Raw genomic sequence first — 17,022 nt, 5'->3', positions numbered from 1 at the left:
AAATGGATGGAGTGGACACAGGCTGAGGAAAGGAAGCTGGCGCGAGCGCCACTGTGCTCCCGTCTGTGAAATCCAAGAACAGGCAAGACCGGCGGACAGCCGGGGCGGGGGTGCGGCACGGCCGGTCCGGGCAGGAAAGCGGGTCAAGCCATGCCCCTGGTTGTGCGCCCGTGGGTCAGGCAGATGTCCCGACACGCCAGCAGGGTGCTGAGGATGGCCCCCGCCGTCATCCGCTGACCCCCAGGCTGACCCCCAGGCCCGGGTGTCGTGCGGTCCGACGGCAGGACCACCGTCGGGGTGAGCGGTTGCTGCTGTAGAAACGCACCGGGACCACGAACCTGTCCTGTGAGGGCTCAGGCGGGAGCCGTTTCTGCTTTGTGGGCCACGAGGTCCCCGTGGAACCTCCAGGCCTGCCGCCATGGGCCACACGCAGCAGGGTGTGGCCAAGTGCTGTGGCTGGCGTGGCCTGCTGCCCCAGGTGTCATCGAGGGTGGGAAATGCCGGACCTAAACACGTTTGTGGTGGGAAAGCAGAGGTGCGCGGTCACTCTGGGGACCCGGGCGCCGGCCAGCTCCCGTGACAGAGCGCATGACGACAGCACTCCGGGCCCGTCTCCGCTCGTACAGGGGACCAGGCAAGGCCACAGAGAGGCCAGTGCCGTTGAAAGGAGGCTCTATTACTTTATTTCCATGCTGTGCCCCCAGGGCCACAAGGCAGGGTGAGGGGAAGGCCCAGGCCACAGCCTTTCCTGGGGCTTCCAAGGCAGGGCAGGGCGGACGACTCAGGACTGGCTGGTTTGGAGCGCGGGGCTGCCCCTGGCCCCTGGCCCTGGGTGAGTGAGGCGGGGGATAGTGTTTCGGGGTGGGGGAGAGCTGGGCACGCAGGTGGTGGGGCCCGGCCGCAGGAGGGACGGGCGGCACACGCCTGGCACGCTCCAGACAAATGGTCGCCACTCCCGGGAACCCGCTAGCCCTGGGGGCCGTCCCTCCCCAGGCCTGTGAGGCCCCCAAGATGTCCTAACATCACAAGATACCGACCATAAAAACACGGTTAACACGACAGGAAACGAGGACACGCATCACACAAAGACCTCACAGGGCTCATGGCAGCTCAGAACCACCGGGGACGGGGAGCAAAGGCCGTGGACGGTGACCCAGGACGCAGCGTGCTTTCGTTCACGCACACGGAGAACGCCACTCGGCAGCTTCTGTTACAAGTTCACGGACAGACACTAGACCACGAGGGGCCTCACCCCGGCTGGACCGCACCGCAGGGCTCCGCCCTCGCCACCACAGTGGGCCGGCGGGCTTTCAGGGGACCACGGCGTCCCGTGTGCGCAACGGGGTCCTGGGTCCTCAGTGTCTCACTCCGCCAGACTCACAGGAGGGCTGAAAATCATGCCCTTTGTCGCGTGGAGAGTTTGCCTCAGTGGAAAACACAGCCCTGGAGGCAAACACAACACGATTGTAACTGTGGCTCAGCTGGTGAGATGGGAACGTGGCGCTGAGTTTTCCTGGATTTTCTGACATGGTTTTTTGAGTCTCAAAAAAGCACAACAAAAACCTAAAACAAGAAAGGGGCAGGCGAGAATCTCCGTGCCAGCAGCTCCGTGGTCTCTCCCGACCCAGAAAAGAACATCCGCGGCCGGGCCCAGTGCCAGGGACCCTCCCCGCGGCCACCGCACGTCTGCACCCGCTTATGTAAGGACTGAAATCCGTGTCCCGGCCCCTCTGTGGGGCCTGGGGCCTCCCGCCCGCCACGTGGGCATGGCTGCCCAGATGGCGCCCCACGAGGCAGGTGGGGCAACAACGCCGGGACTTAGACCCTGGGGTCTCTGCACCCCGCTCCTGGGCTCAAGGACCTTCCAGGTCCCAGTCGGGTCCGGTGTCACTGGTGCCCCAGGGACAGGGAGGGCAAGGGCGTCGCTGCCGCCGGGGATCTGCGGTCGGGCCTGGCAGCAGCAAGGCCCCTCGGATGCTTGGTCACCGTCCGCTCCCTCTCCTGACCCAGGCACCTCGCAGGCAGGGAGGCGGGCTCTAGGGCCAGCTCCCACCTGCCATTCAGCTCCCCTGAAGTAAGGGGGTCAGAGGAGGTGGGATTTGACCATCGGTAGGGGGCACAGATTCCTTTGTCCTCTCTGAAGGTTGTCCTTACCCCTCCCGTGGCACTCGGGGCCTAAGGGCTCCGAAGAATCAGGGAGAGCCAAGGGGCAGCTCTTGCCGCCCCCACGCCACCCCCAGGGGTACTACTGGGGCTGCCTTGCAGAGGAGGACACCAGGTCCCCCGGGCTGTGCTGGCTCCAGGAGGACAAGCCCAAGGGAGGCCCATGGGGGTCTCCCCCACCCCATGACCTTTCTCAGGGGCCCCAGCCCCAGGGACTGCACTCCCGAGGGCCCCAGAGTCAGCCCGGCTGACCTCAGGGACCCCTCACCATGGCTACCACGTCTGTGCTTCAGGGAGGGTGTCTCAAGGGGCCGTGTGCAGAGGGGAATCCACAGGAGGTCGGGGAGAGCCCGGACAAGGCCCCAGAGGCCCTGGTCTGGACACTGCCCCGGGGCCTTCCCAAACTACTAGTGCCCACTGGGACCCTGGCTGCATCACTGGGCCCCTGCAAATGCTTGCCCAGGACCCCAGGACCCCAGGAAGGCAGGCGCCCGCACTCCCTGGAGTGAAGGGTGCCCTCACCATGGGGCACCGTCCCTAGACTCCCCTTCACGCAGGCGCCGGCCCAACACCGTTCCTCAAAGCCCCTCAGGCACGAGACTTGCCCTGACACTAATTTACCCAGAATAAAACAAGACAAGAAAATCCCTGCTTGGACCCACCCCTCACAAATGAGATCTGAGAGTCTGCTGCCCGGCCTCTGTGGCGTCCAAGCGAGCCCGCCTGAGGAGGCATCCACGATCCCACAGGGACCAGGGGCACGTGGGGCTGGGAGGGGCCGGGGGGCGTGGCCCTGGGACAGGTGGGACTGCTGGGCTGCTGGCTGAGGGGTCAGATGCACGTCCCGGGCAGGAAGCCAATGTGCCGCCATGCTCCAGATAAACTTTAATAAGATGTGGGTAGTGACCCCACCCTCCAGACAAGAATAGGCGTTTACCCGCTGCCCTTTCCGGCCCGGCCGCCCCCCCCGCAGGTCTCAGCAGGACTGAGCCAGCACCGGCTTCCCCAGGGGCAGTGGCCCTTCCCAAGGCCATCTTGCAGTTCACAGAATATGGGAGGACGATTTGGCGAATGGCGTGACCCCACAGAATGCAGGAGTCCCGGACGGCCAGGCACAGACCCCCGGCGAGTAGTCCGCAGACGTCGCGGGGGTCCTTCGGGTGCCCGGCCCCGCCCTGCTATATCATGCCGGCCAGCCAGGGTGGCAGGAAGAGGCCCGCGGTCCCCAGCAGGCAGACGATGATGAACACCCAGAGGAAGATGCGGTCGATGACCATGGCCACGTACTTCCAATCCTCCTTCACCTGCGGACACAGACACACGCGGTCACTCCAGCCCGCCGTCCTCGGGGCTCCAGGCCACCAGTACTGTCTAGAACCTGGTGCTGTCTAAGGCAGGCTCTCCGTGTCCCCTCCCTGACACCAAAACCATGCAGGGTGACCGTCTGCACGGAGGTGACCAACAGGTGGGGCTCAGACACGTGACCTGCCCGGCCGAGGCCTGTGTTGCACTGGGGTCAACATCCTCTAAGGGGGGGCAGCAGTGCAGCCCGAGGGAGGCGGACAGGGAGCCCGAGCAGGGGAGGGCCTCTGGGGACATGAGGGTCTAGTCTGGTTCATGGGGAAATGTCTCTGTTCACCAAGCTGGGAGGGGCACCATGGAGGCCATCGAGTGCACCCCATTGTGCAGATGAGGACAGTGAGGCCCAGACAGGGGACGCCCACACCTTGGCTATTCAGGGCCAGGGCCAGGAGCGTCCTGGTGGGGGTCCCACGGCAGACCGCATCCAGAGAGCGACGTCTGAGACCCAGCTGCCCTCCGCTCCTGCCCACCCTGCTCCAGGGGCAGTGCTCACAGGCCAGCTGCCCTCCTGGGTCAGCGGGTTCTCAGCTCTGTCCCTGAAGCCCCTTGAGGCAGACACAGACCCGGGCACTGTAGGCCAGCTCCAAGTAGGGCAGAGCTGCCAGGAGCGCAGGGCCCCTCAGCGGGGGTGATGGAGAGGCCCCGGCTTCAGGTGGGGTCCTGCTCGCCGAGGCCAGAGGGCAGGCAGTGGGCCACATCCTCTGCAGTCATCGGCCTGAAGAAAGGCGACAGGGCCATCCATGTACAGATGGCGACTCCGCGGCACAGGGCGGCTGGAGCGGCCAGGGTCACACATCCCAGATCTCAACCCAGGCCGGCCGCTCCGTGGTCCTGGCTCCCGACCCCACGGCCTCTGCCTCCCCCAGGGTCACCCAGGGCAGAGCCTCCAGGAGGCCGAGGCCGTGGCCACAAGCGCGTCCTGGGTGGGGCAGTCTGTCGGCACCTGAGGGACGGGAAAGGATGCGGCCCCAGGGCTCAGGCCAGCCGGGCACTGAGGGCAGGACAGCCGAGGCAGGGGGCAAGCTCAGCCCTCCCGTTCGGGGGTGTCGAGGGTACGGAGGGCTCTCCACTGCCATTTTCTGCTCTGATTTCTCAAGGGATCAGAGACACCCTGATGGTTTTAAACCAAACCGAAACTGGAGAGCAAACAAGGTCACTTATAAATAAGAAGTCCCTCCAGGACCCTCTGTTCCAGGAAGGCTGAGAAGCAGCCGTGGCCTCGTCCTCTGCTCTTTGATCTCTCTAGGCGCGTCCCCCATCCTGAGGATGAAAGGCTCGCGGACAAAGCCGCCCAGAGCATCCAAGGTCCACCCTTGTCGAGGCAGCTTGGCTCCCCAGAGCCTGGTGTTGCCCTGAAGCCAGAACCAGGTCGCGGCGGCCCGTCACACCACGCAGATAAATGCCGGGCTGGGCCCAGCCAGACGCGTGCGCACGGCCGCCGGAGCCCGACATGATTCTGGTCCCACTCCTTGGCGGTGCTCAGACCTGCATGTCGAGTCAGGGAACTGTCTGTTGTTTCAAGAGCTGCCAGCAAAATGGGGTCCCAGACGTAGGTCCCCCCAGGCAGAACCCTCCAGAAACCTCCGGAATGGCTTCACGGCCTCTTGAGATTCCGCAGGGTGTCCCACTCCCAGGGGTGTGCTATGTGGGCCCAGGGCCCCTGATCCTGCCCAGGGCTCGCTCAGCCACGCGGCAGGCGGTCCTGGGGCCACACGTGTCCCACACGCAATCAGGGGCCGTGAACCAAGGTGCAGGCAGGGGCGCGGAGGAGCAGTGTCCACACCAGCGGCAGCAGCAGGCGTCACCGGGGCAGGACGCCCCGACAAGGGCAAGGTCAACGCAGCAGGGTGGCTGCCGGGCCCCAGCTGTCAGCGAGCAATGGCCCCACCTCACTACTCCTGCCCGTGCTCTGACCTGAGGGCTCCCCATCCGCCCGGACCCCTGTAGACACCCCTCCCTCCCTCCTGACTACGGGGGGTCCTGAGTGTCCGCCAGGTCTGAGCTGGGACTCCTGGCCCTTGGGACCCCCCACACCACCGCCACGACCCCATGACAGGCAGACAAATACCAGCAGAAGAAAAGAGGAACGTTCCCTTAGTGACGGGGGTCAGGCAGACACTTAGAGGGACTGGGGACACGCTCCGGGCTCCTTTGATCCCCGCTGGTGAGTGAGGAGCCCCCACAGGAGGACCAGCTCCCTGGGGTCCCTGGGGTCACTGGGTCCCTAGGTCCCTGTGGCTGGGCCAGCGTTACTGTCCCTACACCCACAACTCCCTGCTCCCCCTCCCCAGCTTGACATGCAGGGTGCTGGCCAGAGAGGCAGGGCTATGCCCCAGGCCCCAGTCCTTCCCCTCCCCATCAGGCCTCCTTTCAGCCCCTACCCCTACCCCTCCACCCCTGCACCTGGGCCCAGCTGCCCCCAGTCCCTTCCCAGAGACCCCTCCTGGCCCCAGACGGGGCATTCCTGGTGGCCAGCAACAGTGCCCAGACTTCCCAGGCAAGGCCTCCCTGCTGCCTATGGGCCCCCCGTGTCCTAAACGACACAGAGGACACCCCCGCTGTACGGGCTCGCCAACCACTCTGGGCCACCTGCCCCAGCGCCACCCCAGGGACCGCCTGGCAGAATCAGAGGCTCAGGAGGGAGAGAGCAGGACAGGGTGGGAGCTGGGGCTGCACGCACCCCGGAGCTTAGTAGCCCCAGTCTGGGCCCTGGCTTTTGGATGTTTCACTGGCCACACCCTCCTCCAAAGAGGAAAGGGAAGCAGACAGAGTCTGTCCAGCCAGAGGCAGAAACTTACCGAGAAGTCTGTGTCTTCGGCCTTCAGATGGTCCGCGATGTACTGGACACCCTCTACTGCCCGCGTCAGGGCCGGAGACAGGGGCAGGTGCCGGGGGGGAGCCTTGGTGCCCTGGGCTTTGAGCACGGCATTTGGGGGCGGCTCCTTCTTGCACCTGCATTTGCACGGAGAAGGCTGGTCTGGGGGCGGGAGCTCGGCTGAGCTGGTCTTCCGAAAGCTGGGGGAGCCGGCCACAGGGCCCCCAGCCGGGGAAGCGGCATCGTCTTGGAGAACGCAGGACTGGATGCTCCGAGACCGGCATCGAACACCGTCCTCCGCTGCTTCGGCGGGGCCGGGCACGTGCTGGACGCTCAGGGACCGGGCTTTGGTGAGCCCCGGGGCCTGGGTGCCGGCGGGTGGGCGGCAGGAGTCAGGCGAGGGGCAGGGGCTCCCTTTCTCAGCCTCGGAGGGCTGCGGCACGGGGACCTGCTCCGAGGGCGACTCGCAGGCCGGCCGGGGCTTGGCTGGCTCGTCCAGGGGGCTGCAGAAGGACGGGGAGCGCGAGGGGCCCCGGCTCAGGGCTCCGCCCATGAAGCTGGGCTCCCCCTCGGGCTCGGGCCAGAAGCCGGGGGCGCCGGCCATCTTATGCATGGACTCGATGAGCCGCCTGCAATTGCCCTTGACCGCAGACGGCCGCTTCATGAAGAGCAGGCGGGGCACCACGTCCAGGAAGACCCGGCGCACCCAGGCGGGCATGGTGTGCGTGCGCGGGGAGCGGTGGTGCACGTTGAGCACGAAGACCGTGATGACAATGGACAGCGTGACGAAGATCATGGTGAACAACAGGTACTCGCCGATGAGCGGGATGACCAGCGAGGTGGAGGGGATGATCTCGGTGATGAGCAGCAGGAAGACGGTGAGCGAGAGCAGCACGGAGATGCAGAGCGTCACCTTCTCGCCGCACTCGGACGGCAGGTAGAAGACGAGCACGGTGAGGCAGGAGATGAGCAGGCAGGGGATGATGAGGTTGACGGTGTAGAAGAGGGGCAGGCGGCGGATGACGAAGGCGTAGGTGATGTCGGGGTAGACCTCCGCACAGCACTCGTACTTGCGGGTGTTGTAGGTGCCGACGGCGTCCACGATGACCCACTCGCCGCTCTCCCACAGGTCCAGCTGGTCCACGCGGCTGTGCATGCTGACCAGGTCGATCTTGGCCTTGTCGTACGTCCAGGACCCGAACTTCATGGTGCAGTTCTGCTGGTCGAACGGGAAGAAGGTGACGTCGATGCTGCAGGAGCTCTTGTAGATGGCGGGGGGCGTCCACTGGACCCGCCCGTCGTGGAAGAGGTGGGCCTTGGTCAGGTGGGTGACCGCAAAGTCCCCGTCCGCGCTGCGCAGGAAGAGAGGGGCGTGAGGCCCACCGACACCGCGGCCCAGCTCTCACGCGCATTCTGGCTTCACGGGCCAGCAGAGAAAGGTGGGGACCCGGCCGGAGACCGCGGCCCGGGGAGAGCTGGGCTGATGGCCCCGGACACACCAGTCCTCAGCCTCGGTTTATCGCCCCTACCCCAGGGGGACGCGGCTTGGAGGACTGAGCGGCCCACGCCGTGCCTGACACACAAGCGTGTTGGTGACCATGGTGGTTACTTGGCGGGTAGGGCAGGGACGGGGATCCTGCACCTGCTAACACCAAGGGCAGGTGGGGCCTGGTCCATCTCTGTCCTCAGCTATGAGCTGTCTGCACTGGGAACCAGCAGGCAGCCCACAGGGGGTCACGTCCCTGCGAGGGCCCGAGGTCGGGGAGCTCCTGTCCACGGTGTGAGGGCAAGTGGGGCCTGACTCGGGAACACAGCCCCCCACTCTCCTGCCCCTGTGCCCAGGGCAGAGGCCAGAGGGCAGAGGGGATGGCTCCTCAGAAGGTCTCAGCCCCCACCCATATCCCCCGCAGACTTGCATCCAGGTGGGTGGGGGCCGAGCAGACCCTCCTGGGACCCATCACTGCCCACCTGGCCGTCTACGCCCTACAGACGAGGACACGCACATGACAGTGGCTGCTGGGCTCCACGCCATGGACTTTGCAAGGCCTCCTGGGATGGAGCCAGGTCCCCTGCAGGTCACCTTGGGGGGATGGGCCAAGCTTGGGGGGGGCCTGCCCAGCCACCGTCCCTGCCACAGACCGGGTCTGCCAACGCCACTGAGCACCTTTAGTGCTTTCTCTCCTTTACCCCCATGACTTACAGGTGCAGACGCCCCTTCTTGCCCAGGTGAGGACCCCGGGCCACCTGAGCACGAGGGGACAGGGCCTGCCTCTGGCCATCCGCCCTCCTGCCTTGCCCTCAGCCTCAGGGGTGCTGGCCCCTGTCCATGGCCGGCTGGGTGGCAGAACAAGGGGCTGCTGTCCCCGGCCCCGGGCTCCCCGGACAGCGAGGTCCGCTTCAGTGTCTCCACGAGGATGTGCACAGGTGGGGTGTGCCACGCTGGTGCGTTGTGGGGTGAGGCAGTGCGCCCATGGGTGCCCAGGAACACCTGCTAGCAGCCCCCTCCCCCGCCTTCATCGGCTCTGGTGTCGGCCCCGCTCTGCTCTGCAGCTGGAAGTCCCTGGACGCCGGGCAGAGTCCCCAGCAGGTGCACCCTGAGCTGCGTGCATACCGCGCTCCTGCCTCGGTTTCCCCCAGGACTGGGCTGTCCACTCTAACTACGGGTGGCGCCCTGAGCACGTGGAGGCAGTGGCCGGCCCCATGGCTTGGCTCTGAGGGGCTGACGGGGAACCTCCCCAGGGACAGCACCCGTGGGGACCATGCTGCCTTGTCACAGCAGAGGGGGTCACCGCACAGCCCCCCGGCCCAGCAGCTGAACCAGAGAAGCCGCCCACCCGGGATGTGAGCCAGAGCTCGGCCTTCCCTGCCTGCCCACACCCACCACGGCCCAGAATCCCCCAGACACCCAGCTCAGAGGCCCCCAACGGTCTCAGTTGGTGCCAATCCGAGCCTGTGACCTCCAGGGATCCTTCCGGGCTGACATCTAGGTCAGCGGCAGGTGGCGACCCACAGATGCATGCACAGATGCGTGCAGACGGGCTCTGCACGCGGGACACACCGCCTGGACTCCAGCGTGGGACTGAGGCTGTCTCTGGGGCAGGACGACGCGGACCGTCCTCCCTCAGCAACATCACTCCAAAACCCAAAGCCAGTCCCTCTGAGGCACAAAGCAAACGCATGCACAGCTCAGCAAACATTCTGCAGGGAGACTAGAGGCTCCAGTCAGCGGCGGGAGCCCGGCTGGCCCTGATCTCGCAGGAAGGGCAGGGAATGTTCCAGACGTTCACTGAAAGCAGCCCCATACGGGGGACCTGCACCCAGGCCTCCGGGTTTCGACGCCCACAGTCTTTTCCAGGTGCACAGCCTGCGGACCCCCGTGGCTGCACACACACCCCCACCCCTGCCCCCAGCCTGGGGGGCTGCTGTGTCCTTGCCCAGCGCAGACCTGGCTCAGATCCTGAGGCCCCCCCAGGAGCGCGTCCCCCTCGGGACTTGGGGTCTGGACTTCTCGAGGAGGTAGGAGATCCCAGAAGGCAGCTGAGCGGGGTCCAACCTCTCCCCTGTCCTGGCTTCGAGGCACCCAGGGGTGAAGGACGTGGCCCGGTGCAGGGGAGAGGAAGCACGCGCCAGCAGGTCCCGGCCCCGCACCCCACCTCCGGCAGCACTGGCCTCCAGGAAGCCACAGGGCTCCGGACGCTGGGACCGAACGGTCAGACGGTCAGATCGTGAGCACGTTGTGGCCCGTCCAGGTTCCTGCTCCAGGCCCTGCGAACCCCCCGCCCCAAAGGGCCAACACAGAGAAGCCCCCAAGTGGACAGCACGGTCTCCCTTGCACATCCTTCAACCCGGGGTTCCCCAAAGCCATCAGGAAAGCTGCCCCCCAACTTTCCCCTCACCCAGTAGCCCAGGCTGACCACCTGGACACACGCAAGTGCACACCGGCCTGGCCAGCATCAGCCACCCCTCGGCCCTGGCCAGAAGGAGCCTCTATGCCGACCACAGCGCCACAGAGAGGCTGGGGGTCCACCCCCTGCCCCCCACCCGAGACCTAAAAGGAGGAGAGAGAAGGAGGGAATTTGAGAGGGCAGCCCCACTCTCCTGGGCTGCAGTCCAGGGGTCTGAACAGGCCCCAGAGCTCATCTCAGCCGGCACCGTCCTGCCAGGGGAGAGCAGAGCTATCTGTCCCACAGCACGAATGCTCCCCTGGGTCCCAGGACGTAGACACCGTGATCTCTGAACCAAACGATCACTGTGACGAACCCAGTGCCAGGGCCCGGGGCGGTGGGGGGGGGGGGGGACATGGGGAGCTGGGTGCGGACCCCAGGAAGGCTGGGCAGGCTGGAGAACCCCAGGCTGCTGGTTCAGGCGGGGCTGCTTGTGGAGAGCAGGGAGCCTGCCCTGAGGGAAGAACAGCGCCACTGTGTTCCTATTCGCGGAGCCGGCCCCCCCAATGCACCCCCGAAACCCAGCAAGCTCTTCCCGTGGCCATTACTGGAATCAATTAAGTTGGAAGAGGAGCCCAATCGTTCTTAATCAAATAGCAACGTTTTATAGGTCAGGCCCAGTGCCGGGGGCCCTGGAAGGGGCTTTGTACAAGAGCCCATCGGGGTCTGGCAGCGGGGAGGGCAGGGGTCCGCAGGGAGCTAAGTGCTTCCATTTGCTTTATCTGTAAGCACCATGGGAGCTATTGCCGGGGCGAGCCTGACACCGGGAATCAGCCGCCCGGCTGTGACCCAGCAGCGACACGGGGACACGGGAGGACGTCAGGCTGCCCCAGGCTCAGGAGCCCCCAGCGAGGGTCCTGGGAAAGGACAATTTGGACCCCACCCTCTGCCACAGCCACGCCTGGCAAACCCTGGCTCCCGGCACAGAAGGGTGCTGTAGGTGAGCGGACTCCGTGAGGCGTCGTGTCCCAGGGGCTGCTTCCCAGGACTGTGACGGCACCAGGGCAGGGGAGGGGCGAGCACCCAGGTGAAAAGGCACAAAGGGCCGGGGCAGCAGGCGGGCCTGCGCGGGCAGTCTGGGAGTTTCCTGCACAGACAGAAGGAAGGTGTGCCTGGAGGGCGGGGGGGGAACCACCTGCCGGGCCAAGGGCTGATCCAGAAAACACCAGTGCTCTAGGGCCCGTGCTCCCCTTGCGCCCGGAGAGGAAATGATGCCTGAGCGGGCTGGCTGGCCCGGGCTGGGACGGACCCACGCTGCCCCCAGGGCCCCTGTCCCCGCTGTACTCACCGGAGGGCCCCCCCCAGACCTCCACCCCTCCTTTGCTCCCTCCTCTCCCTCCCAGAGGCTTCGGCACTGGCTCCCTAGGGCGAGCGCACACACAGGCCACCGCCTCTTGTGCACGCCGGCTCCCCTGGATCACTCACACCTGGACACTGGTGCCGGCCACCCCTGCCCGCTGACCTCCCGAGGCTCACTTGTTGTAGAGGACAATGTCTGGCCGCCAGATGAGCTCAGAGGGAATGCGGATGGAGGTGACGTTCTCGTAGTCAGCGGGGTCCCAGCGCAGCTTATAGTCATGCCACTCCTAGGGCAGGACAGGAGGAGGAAGCCACAGCCGGTGAGGGGGTGAGGGGGTCAGGGAGGGGACGGGAGGGAGGGATAAGGGGGAGGGGCCCCCCACTCACTCACCTGCTTCACCCACACGTTCGTCGTCATCATCTGGTTCTTCTCATCCTAGGACACAAAGGAGAAGGGCGGATGTGACCTCCTGGGGGACGGACGTGTGTGTGTGTGTGTGTGTGTGTGTGTGTGTGTGTGTCCCTCCCCCTTGCTCTCTCCTGGCCCTGAGTTTCCTCGCCCACAAAGACAGGCCTGAGTTGAACATGGGGAGCAGGTGACCTCAGGAAGGAGTGAGTACCTCGTCCCTGGAGGCAACCAAGTCCAGGATGGTCAGCCCAAGGGGACTTAGAGAAGTGGGGACAAGGCCCTTGAACCTTTCCAGACAGAGAGTGGGGACAGGGCTTGTCTGGCTTGGCAGGTGGCCAGCTCCTGGCCTGCCCCCAGCTACAGTCAGATGTGTGGGACGTGCGGAGGGCTCCCACGCTGCTGGAGGACAGCCTCCTTCCAGGTCCCCCGCCAGCCTGCATCGGCCCTCCCGGCTGGTCACGACGGCAGCCCATCTGCAGGCTCCCAGGTGAGCAACCCCGGTATGCACAAGGTCCCACTTGCTCACCAGGCTGGCCCCTGGACAGACTGCCCCTTTAGCACCAGGGTCTCAGGACCTTGAGGTGGACAGGGAAGGGGCTGAAAGAGGAGAGGTGGAAGCAGGAGACCCGGCTGGTTCCGTCTCAAGGTCACTGTGTGGTCACCAGTCCCAGTGAAGAGGCTGGACCACACACCCCGTGAAGCCCTTTCCAGCCACTATCCCAACCCTGCCCCACCCTCTTTCTTCCCTACTGGCTCATGGGGATGGGCCAGCCGGCACATTTCTGCTGGGGAGCAAGACAGACCCGTCCCCTGGGCAGTCAGCTCCCAACATGTGCTGGAGCCATTCGGAGAACACCCCGCTCCAGGGGGGGACACAGGGGTCTGTGGGGACGGGAAGCCCTGGGGTCTTCACATCTCACCAGCCTCTGGGAGCCACAGCCACACCCCAGCCCCCATGGCACCCGCTTGAGAGGCGGCTGGCCTGGCGGTGGACTCTTTGCCCAAGGTTTGGAGAGGAGCACTCGGAGACTGATGGGAGGGCTCCCTCAGAGTGCAGTTGTCCGTGGGGTCCTGGCAACAGCTCTGCCCCTGAGGGGAGGGGGCTAGGCAGGGCTGGGGGCAGTGCCTGACCTTGTCATGGCCCAACCTTTCCCCCCAACCGGGCATCCCATGCCTACCTTGGGTCAGAGCGGCGTCTTGTGCCCAAAAAGCAGGCCTGGGCACCTCCCCTCCTGCCTCCCCCAGGGGACAAGCTCCCAGTGGGCCAGTTCAGGGGGCGGAGACCATGCCTCTCACCGCCCCCAGGCACTGCCCTCAATCCTGCTCCCCCCGGACCACCCAGGGTGGGCCACCCCCCAAAGGAGGCCAAGGAGCAAACGTGACCTGATCGGGCCCTGCCGCTGGTGCTGGACACAAAGTCCAATGACCTCTGCCACACAGTCCTGCCCCGCGCTGCCTGCCCACCACGCCCCTGCCCGCCCCGTCCTGCCCCGCCCGCACCTCACCAGGCTCAGAACAAGCTTCAAGGGGCAGGGCCCAGAGAGCCCCAGGACTCCTCGGGCTCCCCTGCTGGTGTGAGCTCGCACACGGGAGCACACCCCGCCGGACACAGAGCTGCAGCAAACACGTGAGCCCTGCAAGGGGCTGGCGGAGCATGGCCAGGCGTGTGCAACCCCTTCTGCCTGCACACAAGGTACAGACCTCGGGCCAGGGCCCGGACCGTCCTGGGCCAGCTCTGGTGCAGACAGCAGAGCCTGGGCTTCTCCACCCTGCCCGGCCCTGCCACGGGGCCTTGGCACATCCCTCATCACGGCCTCAGAGCTCATGTGCTCCCGGCCTCAGTGTCTCCTGGGCAAATGGGTGGCAGTGTGGGGGTGATGAGCAATCCTGAGGAGGCCAGGGCCGCCGCCCCTTCACCCATGAGTGCAAGCCTCAGCGGGGCACCGACGCTGAGCACGTCCTGCCAGGAGCACCTGCCAGAACGAGCGGAGGCTCAGTTCCAGGATGCCCGAGGGTGACAGTCTGGACACCACTGAGGACAGAGTGGTGTGACCGATGTCCCCACGCACCTCTGTCCCTCCCACCTCCCAAAGCCCCCCCGACGCTGCCCCTCCGCCTGCCGACGCTGCCCGTTTCATTGCACAGGTAGAAACACCAGCGGCCACGGGTCACTCGCCACACACAGCAGTCCGGGGTCAGCTCCTCCCTCCACAAGCAGACTCCAGCCTGGGATCCTGGCAGGGGAGCGAGGTGGGCATGCGGGGATATCGACAGCCCCCCCCCCCCAGTTGGGTGAATTCCAGCTCCCTCCCTGCAACCAGAGCTGGCCTGTCCTAGTGTGAAAAACTCGAGCCCTTCCAAACCCAGCAGGCCTGGGGCCTCCTCGCGGAGAGGGAACCAAGCTCCCAGCGGCCCGTTCCCGGCCAGGCTGGAGCCTGGACTCCAAGGCAGTCAGGGCCCCACCCCAGTGAACCCACTACCTAGTCCCCCACCCCAAACGGATGCCCCAGCCCTTCCAGAGCCACTTGGAGGCTGGACCCCCAGCACCCTCCCAGCAGCCTTCTCGGGTCCTAACCAGGAAGGTAAACACACCAAACCTGTCTGAGCCTTGCTGGGACACCATATTCCAGACCAGTGGACGGTGGGGGTCTCCTAGACCAGGTGCTGCCAGAGCAGGTCAAGGCCTACCCCTCCCCCACCCACCGCTGCCTCCAGCCCGAGAGGCATTTTCTGTTCTTTGCTCCTGGAGGACGTGGCCCTGACTTACTGCTGAAAATCGGCATTTGGGTTTTCCTACTTGGGGGGCCTCCCTGTCCTCTGGGCTCCGCCAGGAGGGCACATCGGCGGGGCTCTGCCAGGGCCGGACACGAAGAGCCTGCGTGCAGTGCGGATGGCAGCCCCCCAGCCCTGGAGGCTCCCCGGGCTCTGCGGCCACCACCAGGCCGGCCTCCTCTCAGGTGGGGTGCTCCCTCCCGCGTGAGCCTCCATGGCTGTGTGTGAGGGGCCGAGGCTCAGGGCTCCCCACTCCCCGCCCTTGGCACCTACCACATCAATGAGCTGTGCGATGGACAGCCCGAAGTGGACAAGAACCACGTCCGAGATGTTGGCCACGGGCCGGGACCACTTGTTGTAACCAGAGAAGAGCTTCTTCAACAGCCGTTCCTCCGCATGGGCCCGGGTCTCCACGTGGCTGCTCACTACGGGGAGGGGGGGGGGACAGGAAGACGTGCGGCCCGGGGGCACAGGACCGCAGTCATCCAGGCTGCCCCCTTGGGGCTCGCTCCAGTCCCATCCACCTCAGGACATTTGCACATCCTGCCCCACTCCTGGCCTCCTTTCTCTCCTACCCTCTGGGTAAAAGTGTAACCTCCTCAGGGAAGCCTTCCCAGGCCCCTCAGGCGCCCTGCACTGAGCCCCAAAGACACGGTTAAGTGCTGACTGGGAAGAAGGGGCTGGATCTCCAGCTGCCAGCTGGATTCCCAAAACCTTGCCTCAAAGCACAAGGTGAGGGTAACCGCAGGACTCCAGGACAGTGGGGGCAGGCCCAAATGGGGGGATGGAGAGCCGGTTTCCTGTGGCTGCCAGCAGCCCTGAGTGATCACCAGACCCTGCCGACTCCAGCACCCTGTGTTCCTGGACAGACAGACAACTTTCCACGAGTCAAGGGTAACCCCCCCCCCCCAACATACACACTCTGCTTCCTGAGAAGGGGCCGTTCTGATCCAGCCCAGGCCCCATCGGCCAGTCTGTGGACTGAGAGCCTCTCTGTCTTTCCTGGGCACCTGCACTGGGGTCACCGCATCATAAGGGGGTTTGGGGAGGTGAACAGGGTACCAGCTGCCTGCACTCAGCTCAGTCTTGCTCACCTGTGTGCCCTAGACCGGATGTTAAGAGGGGATTCACAAGCACCCCTAGAGTCAGTCTTAGACCCTCCCCACCCTTCACTCTGAGTCCAGAGGCCCCCCTCCCCCAACCTTATTCTTCCTGGTCCGTTGTACCAGGAATGTATAGCCCACTCCTCACTGGGGAGGCCAGGGGCTGAAATTCCCTCCTATGAATAGCAGGGTGGCTGCCCAGGGGATGGGGGGAGGAGGAGGCAGAGGGGGCTAGGACTTCACCTGTCCCAGTGAGCGCGGGGGAGCAGAAAAGGCGTAGATGGGGTGCGGCCAAGGGCGGAACCCATCCCTCTGCTCCCCCAAACCAGGAGCAGGCATGGGGGTGTCTGCAGGGAAATTTGGCCGGATGGATAAAGACGGGGAGAGATGGGCCCCGCCTCTCTCTACCCAAGTTGGAGCTTCTGGGTCCAGCTCCCCAAACAGCAGCCTCCCCCACCCCCACCCAAACCCCTCTCCCGCATTCGCGGGCGAGTTAACGCCTTCCTCGCCCCGCTCAGTGCGCACCGAAGGACAGCCTTTGCGTCTGGGGGTTGGGGAGCCTCCGCGGCTGCCCCGTTGCGCGCACCCGCGGCTAGGGACCGCAGCCAGGAGCCTCCCCTCCTCTGGCTCTGGAGGTCCAAAGCCGCCCCGAACTGGACGAAAGGGGGCCCGTCTAGCGCCCCGAAACTTACCGGGTAGGAAGCCGGCCCCCAGCAGCAGCAGCAGCGGCGGCAGCAGCGGTGGCGGCAGCGCCCCGGGGCCCCCGAGCTCCATGGCGCACCGAGCGGGCTCTAGACGCGGGCGGCTCCCGTCTCCGCCGCGCCCCCGCTCCCAGGCCCGCGCGCGCCCAACTTCATGCCCCCGCGCCGCGCGGGCCGCTCCGTCCACTGGGCCTGGTTCCGCCGCTCCTCCCGCGGGGCGCGAAGGCGGCGACCCGGCCGGGAGCTGGGGGCTGTGGGCTCAGCGGCGCGGCCCCGCCCGGACCTGCCCGCCTCCAGCCAGCGAGGAGGAGACGGAGGAGGGAGAGGGGGAGGAGGGGAGGCGGGGAGGAGGGGGAAAGCGGGCGAGGACGTGAGGGAGGAGGGCGGGTGGGGCGGGGGGCAGACCACCCGCCGAGAGGGGGCGCGGAGGCTGCGCTCGGCCTGCGCTGGGGTA

The 17,022-nt window shown here is 66.0% G+C and overlaps 1 protein-coding gene across 1 annotated transcript; it reads right to left on the bottom strand.

The window, feature by feature from the left end:
- Positions 1-3,306: 3,306 nt before the first annotated feature.
- CHRNA4 (cholinergic receptor nicotinic alpha 4 subunit) lies at positions 3,307-7,685 on the bottom strand. Its single transcript, XM_045795498.2, has 2 exons — positions 6,324-7,685; positions 3,307-3,467 (listed from the first exon to the last, which is right to left on the bottom strand). The coding sequence occupies exons 1-2, from the start codon at positions 7,545-7,547 to the stop codon at positions 3,342-3,344; spliced, it is 1,350 nt and encodes a 449-aa protein (XP_045651454.2). The 5' UTR covers positions 7,548-7,685; the 3' UTR covers positions 3,307-3,341.
- Between the last annotated feature and the right edge of the window lie 9,337 nt (positions 7,686-17,022).

This window comes from Ursus americanus, chromosome 22, assembly GCF_024610735.1.
Source record: "Ursus americanus isolate L20-20 chromosome 22, mUrsAme1.1.p, whole genome shotgun sequence".
Lineage (NCBI taxonomy): Eukaryota > Metazoa > Chordata > Mammalia > Carnivora > Ursidae > Ursus > Ursus americanus.
The sequence above is the reverse complement of the archived record's forward strand: the minus strand, read 5'-3'. Positions and strand labels throughout refer to the sequence as shown.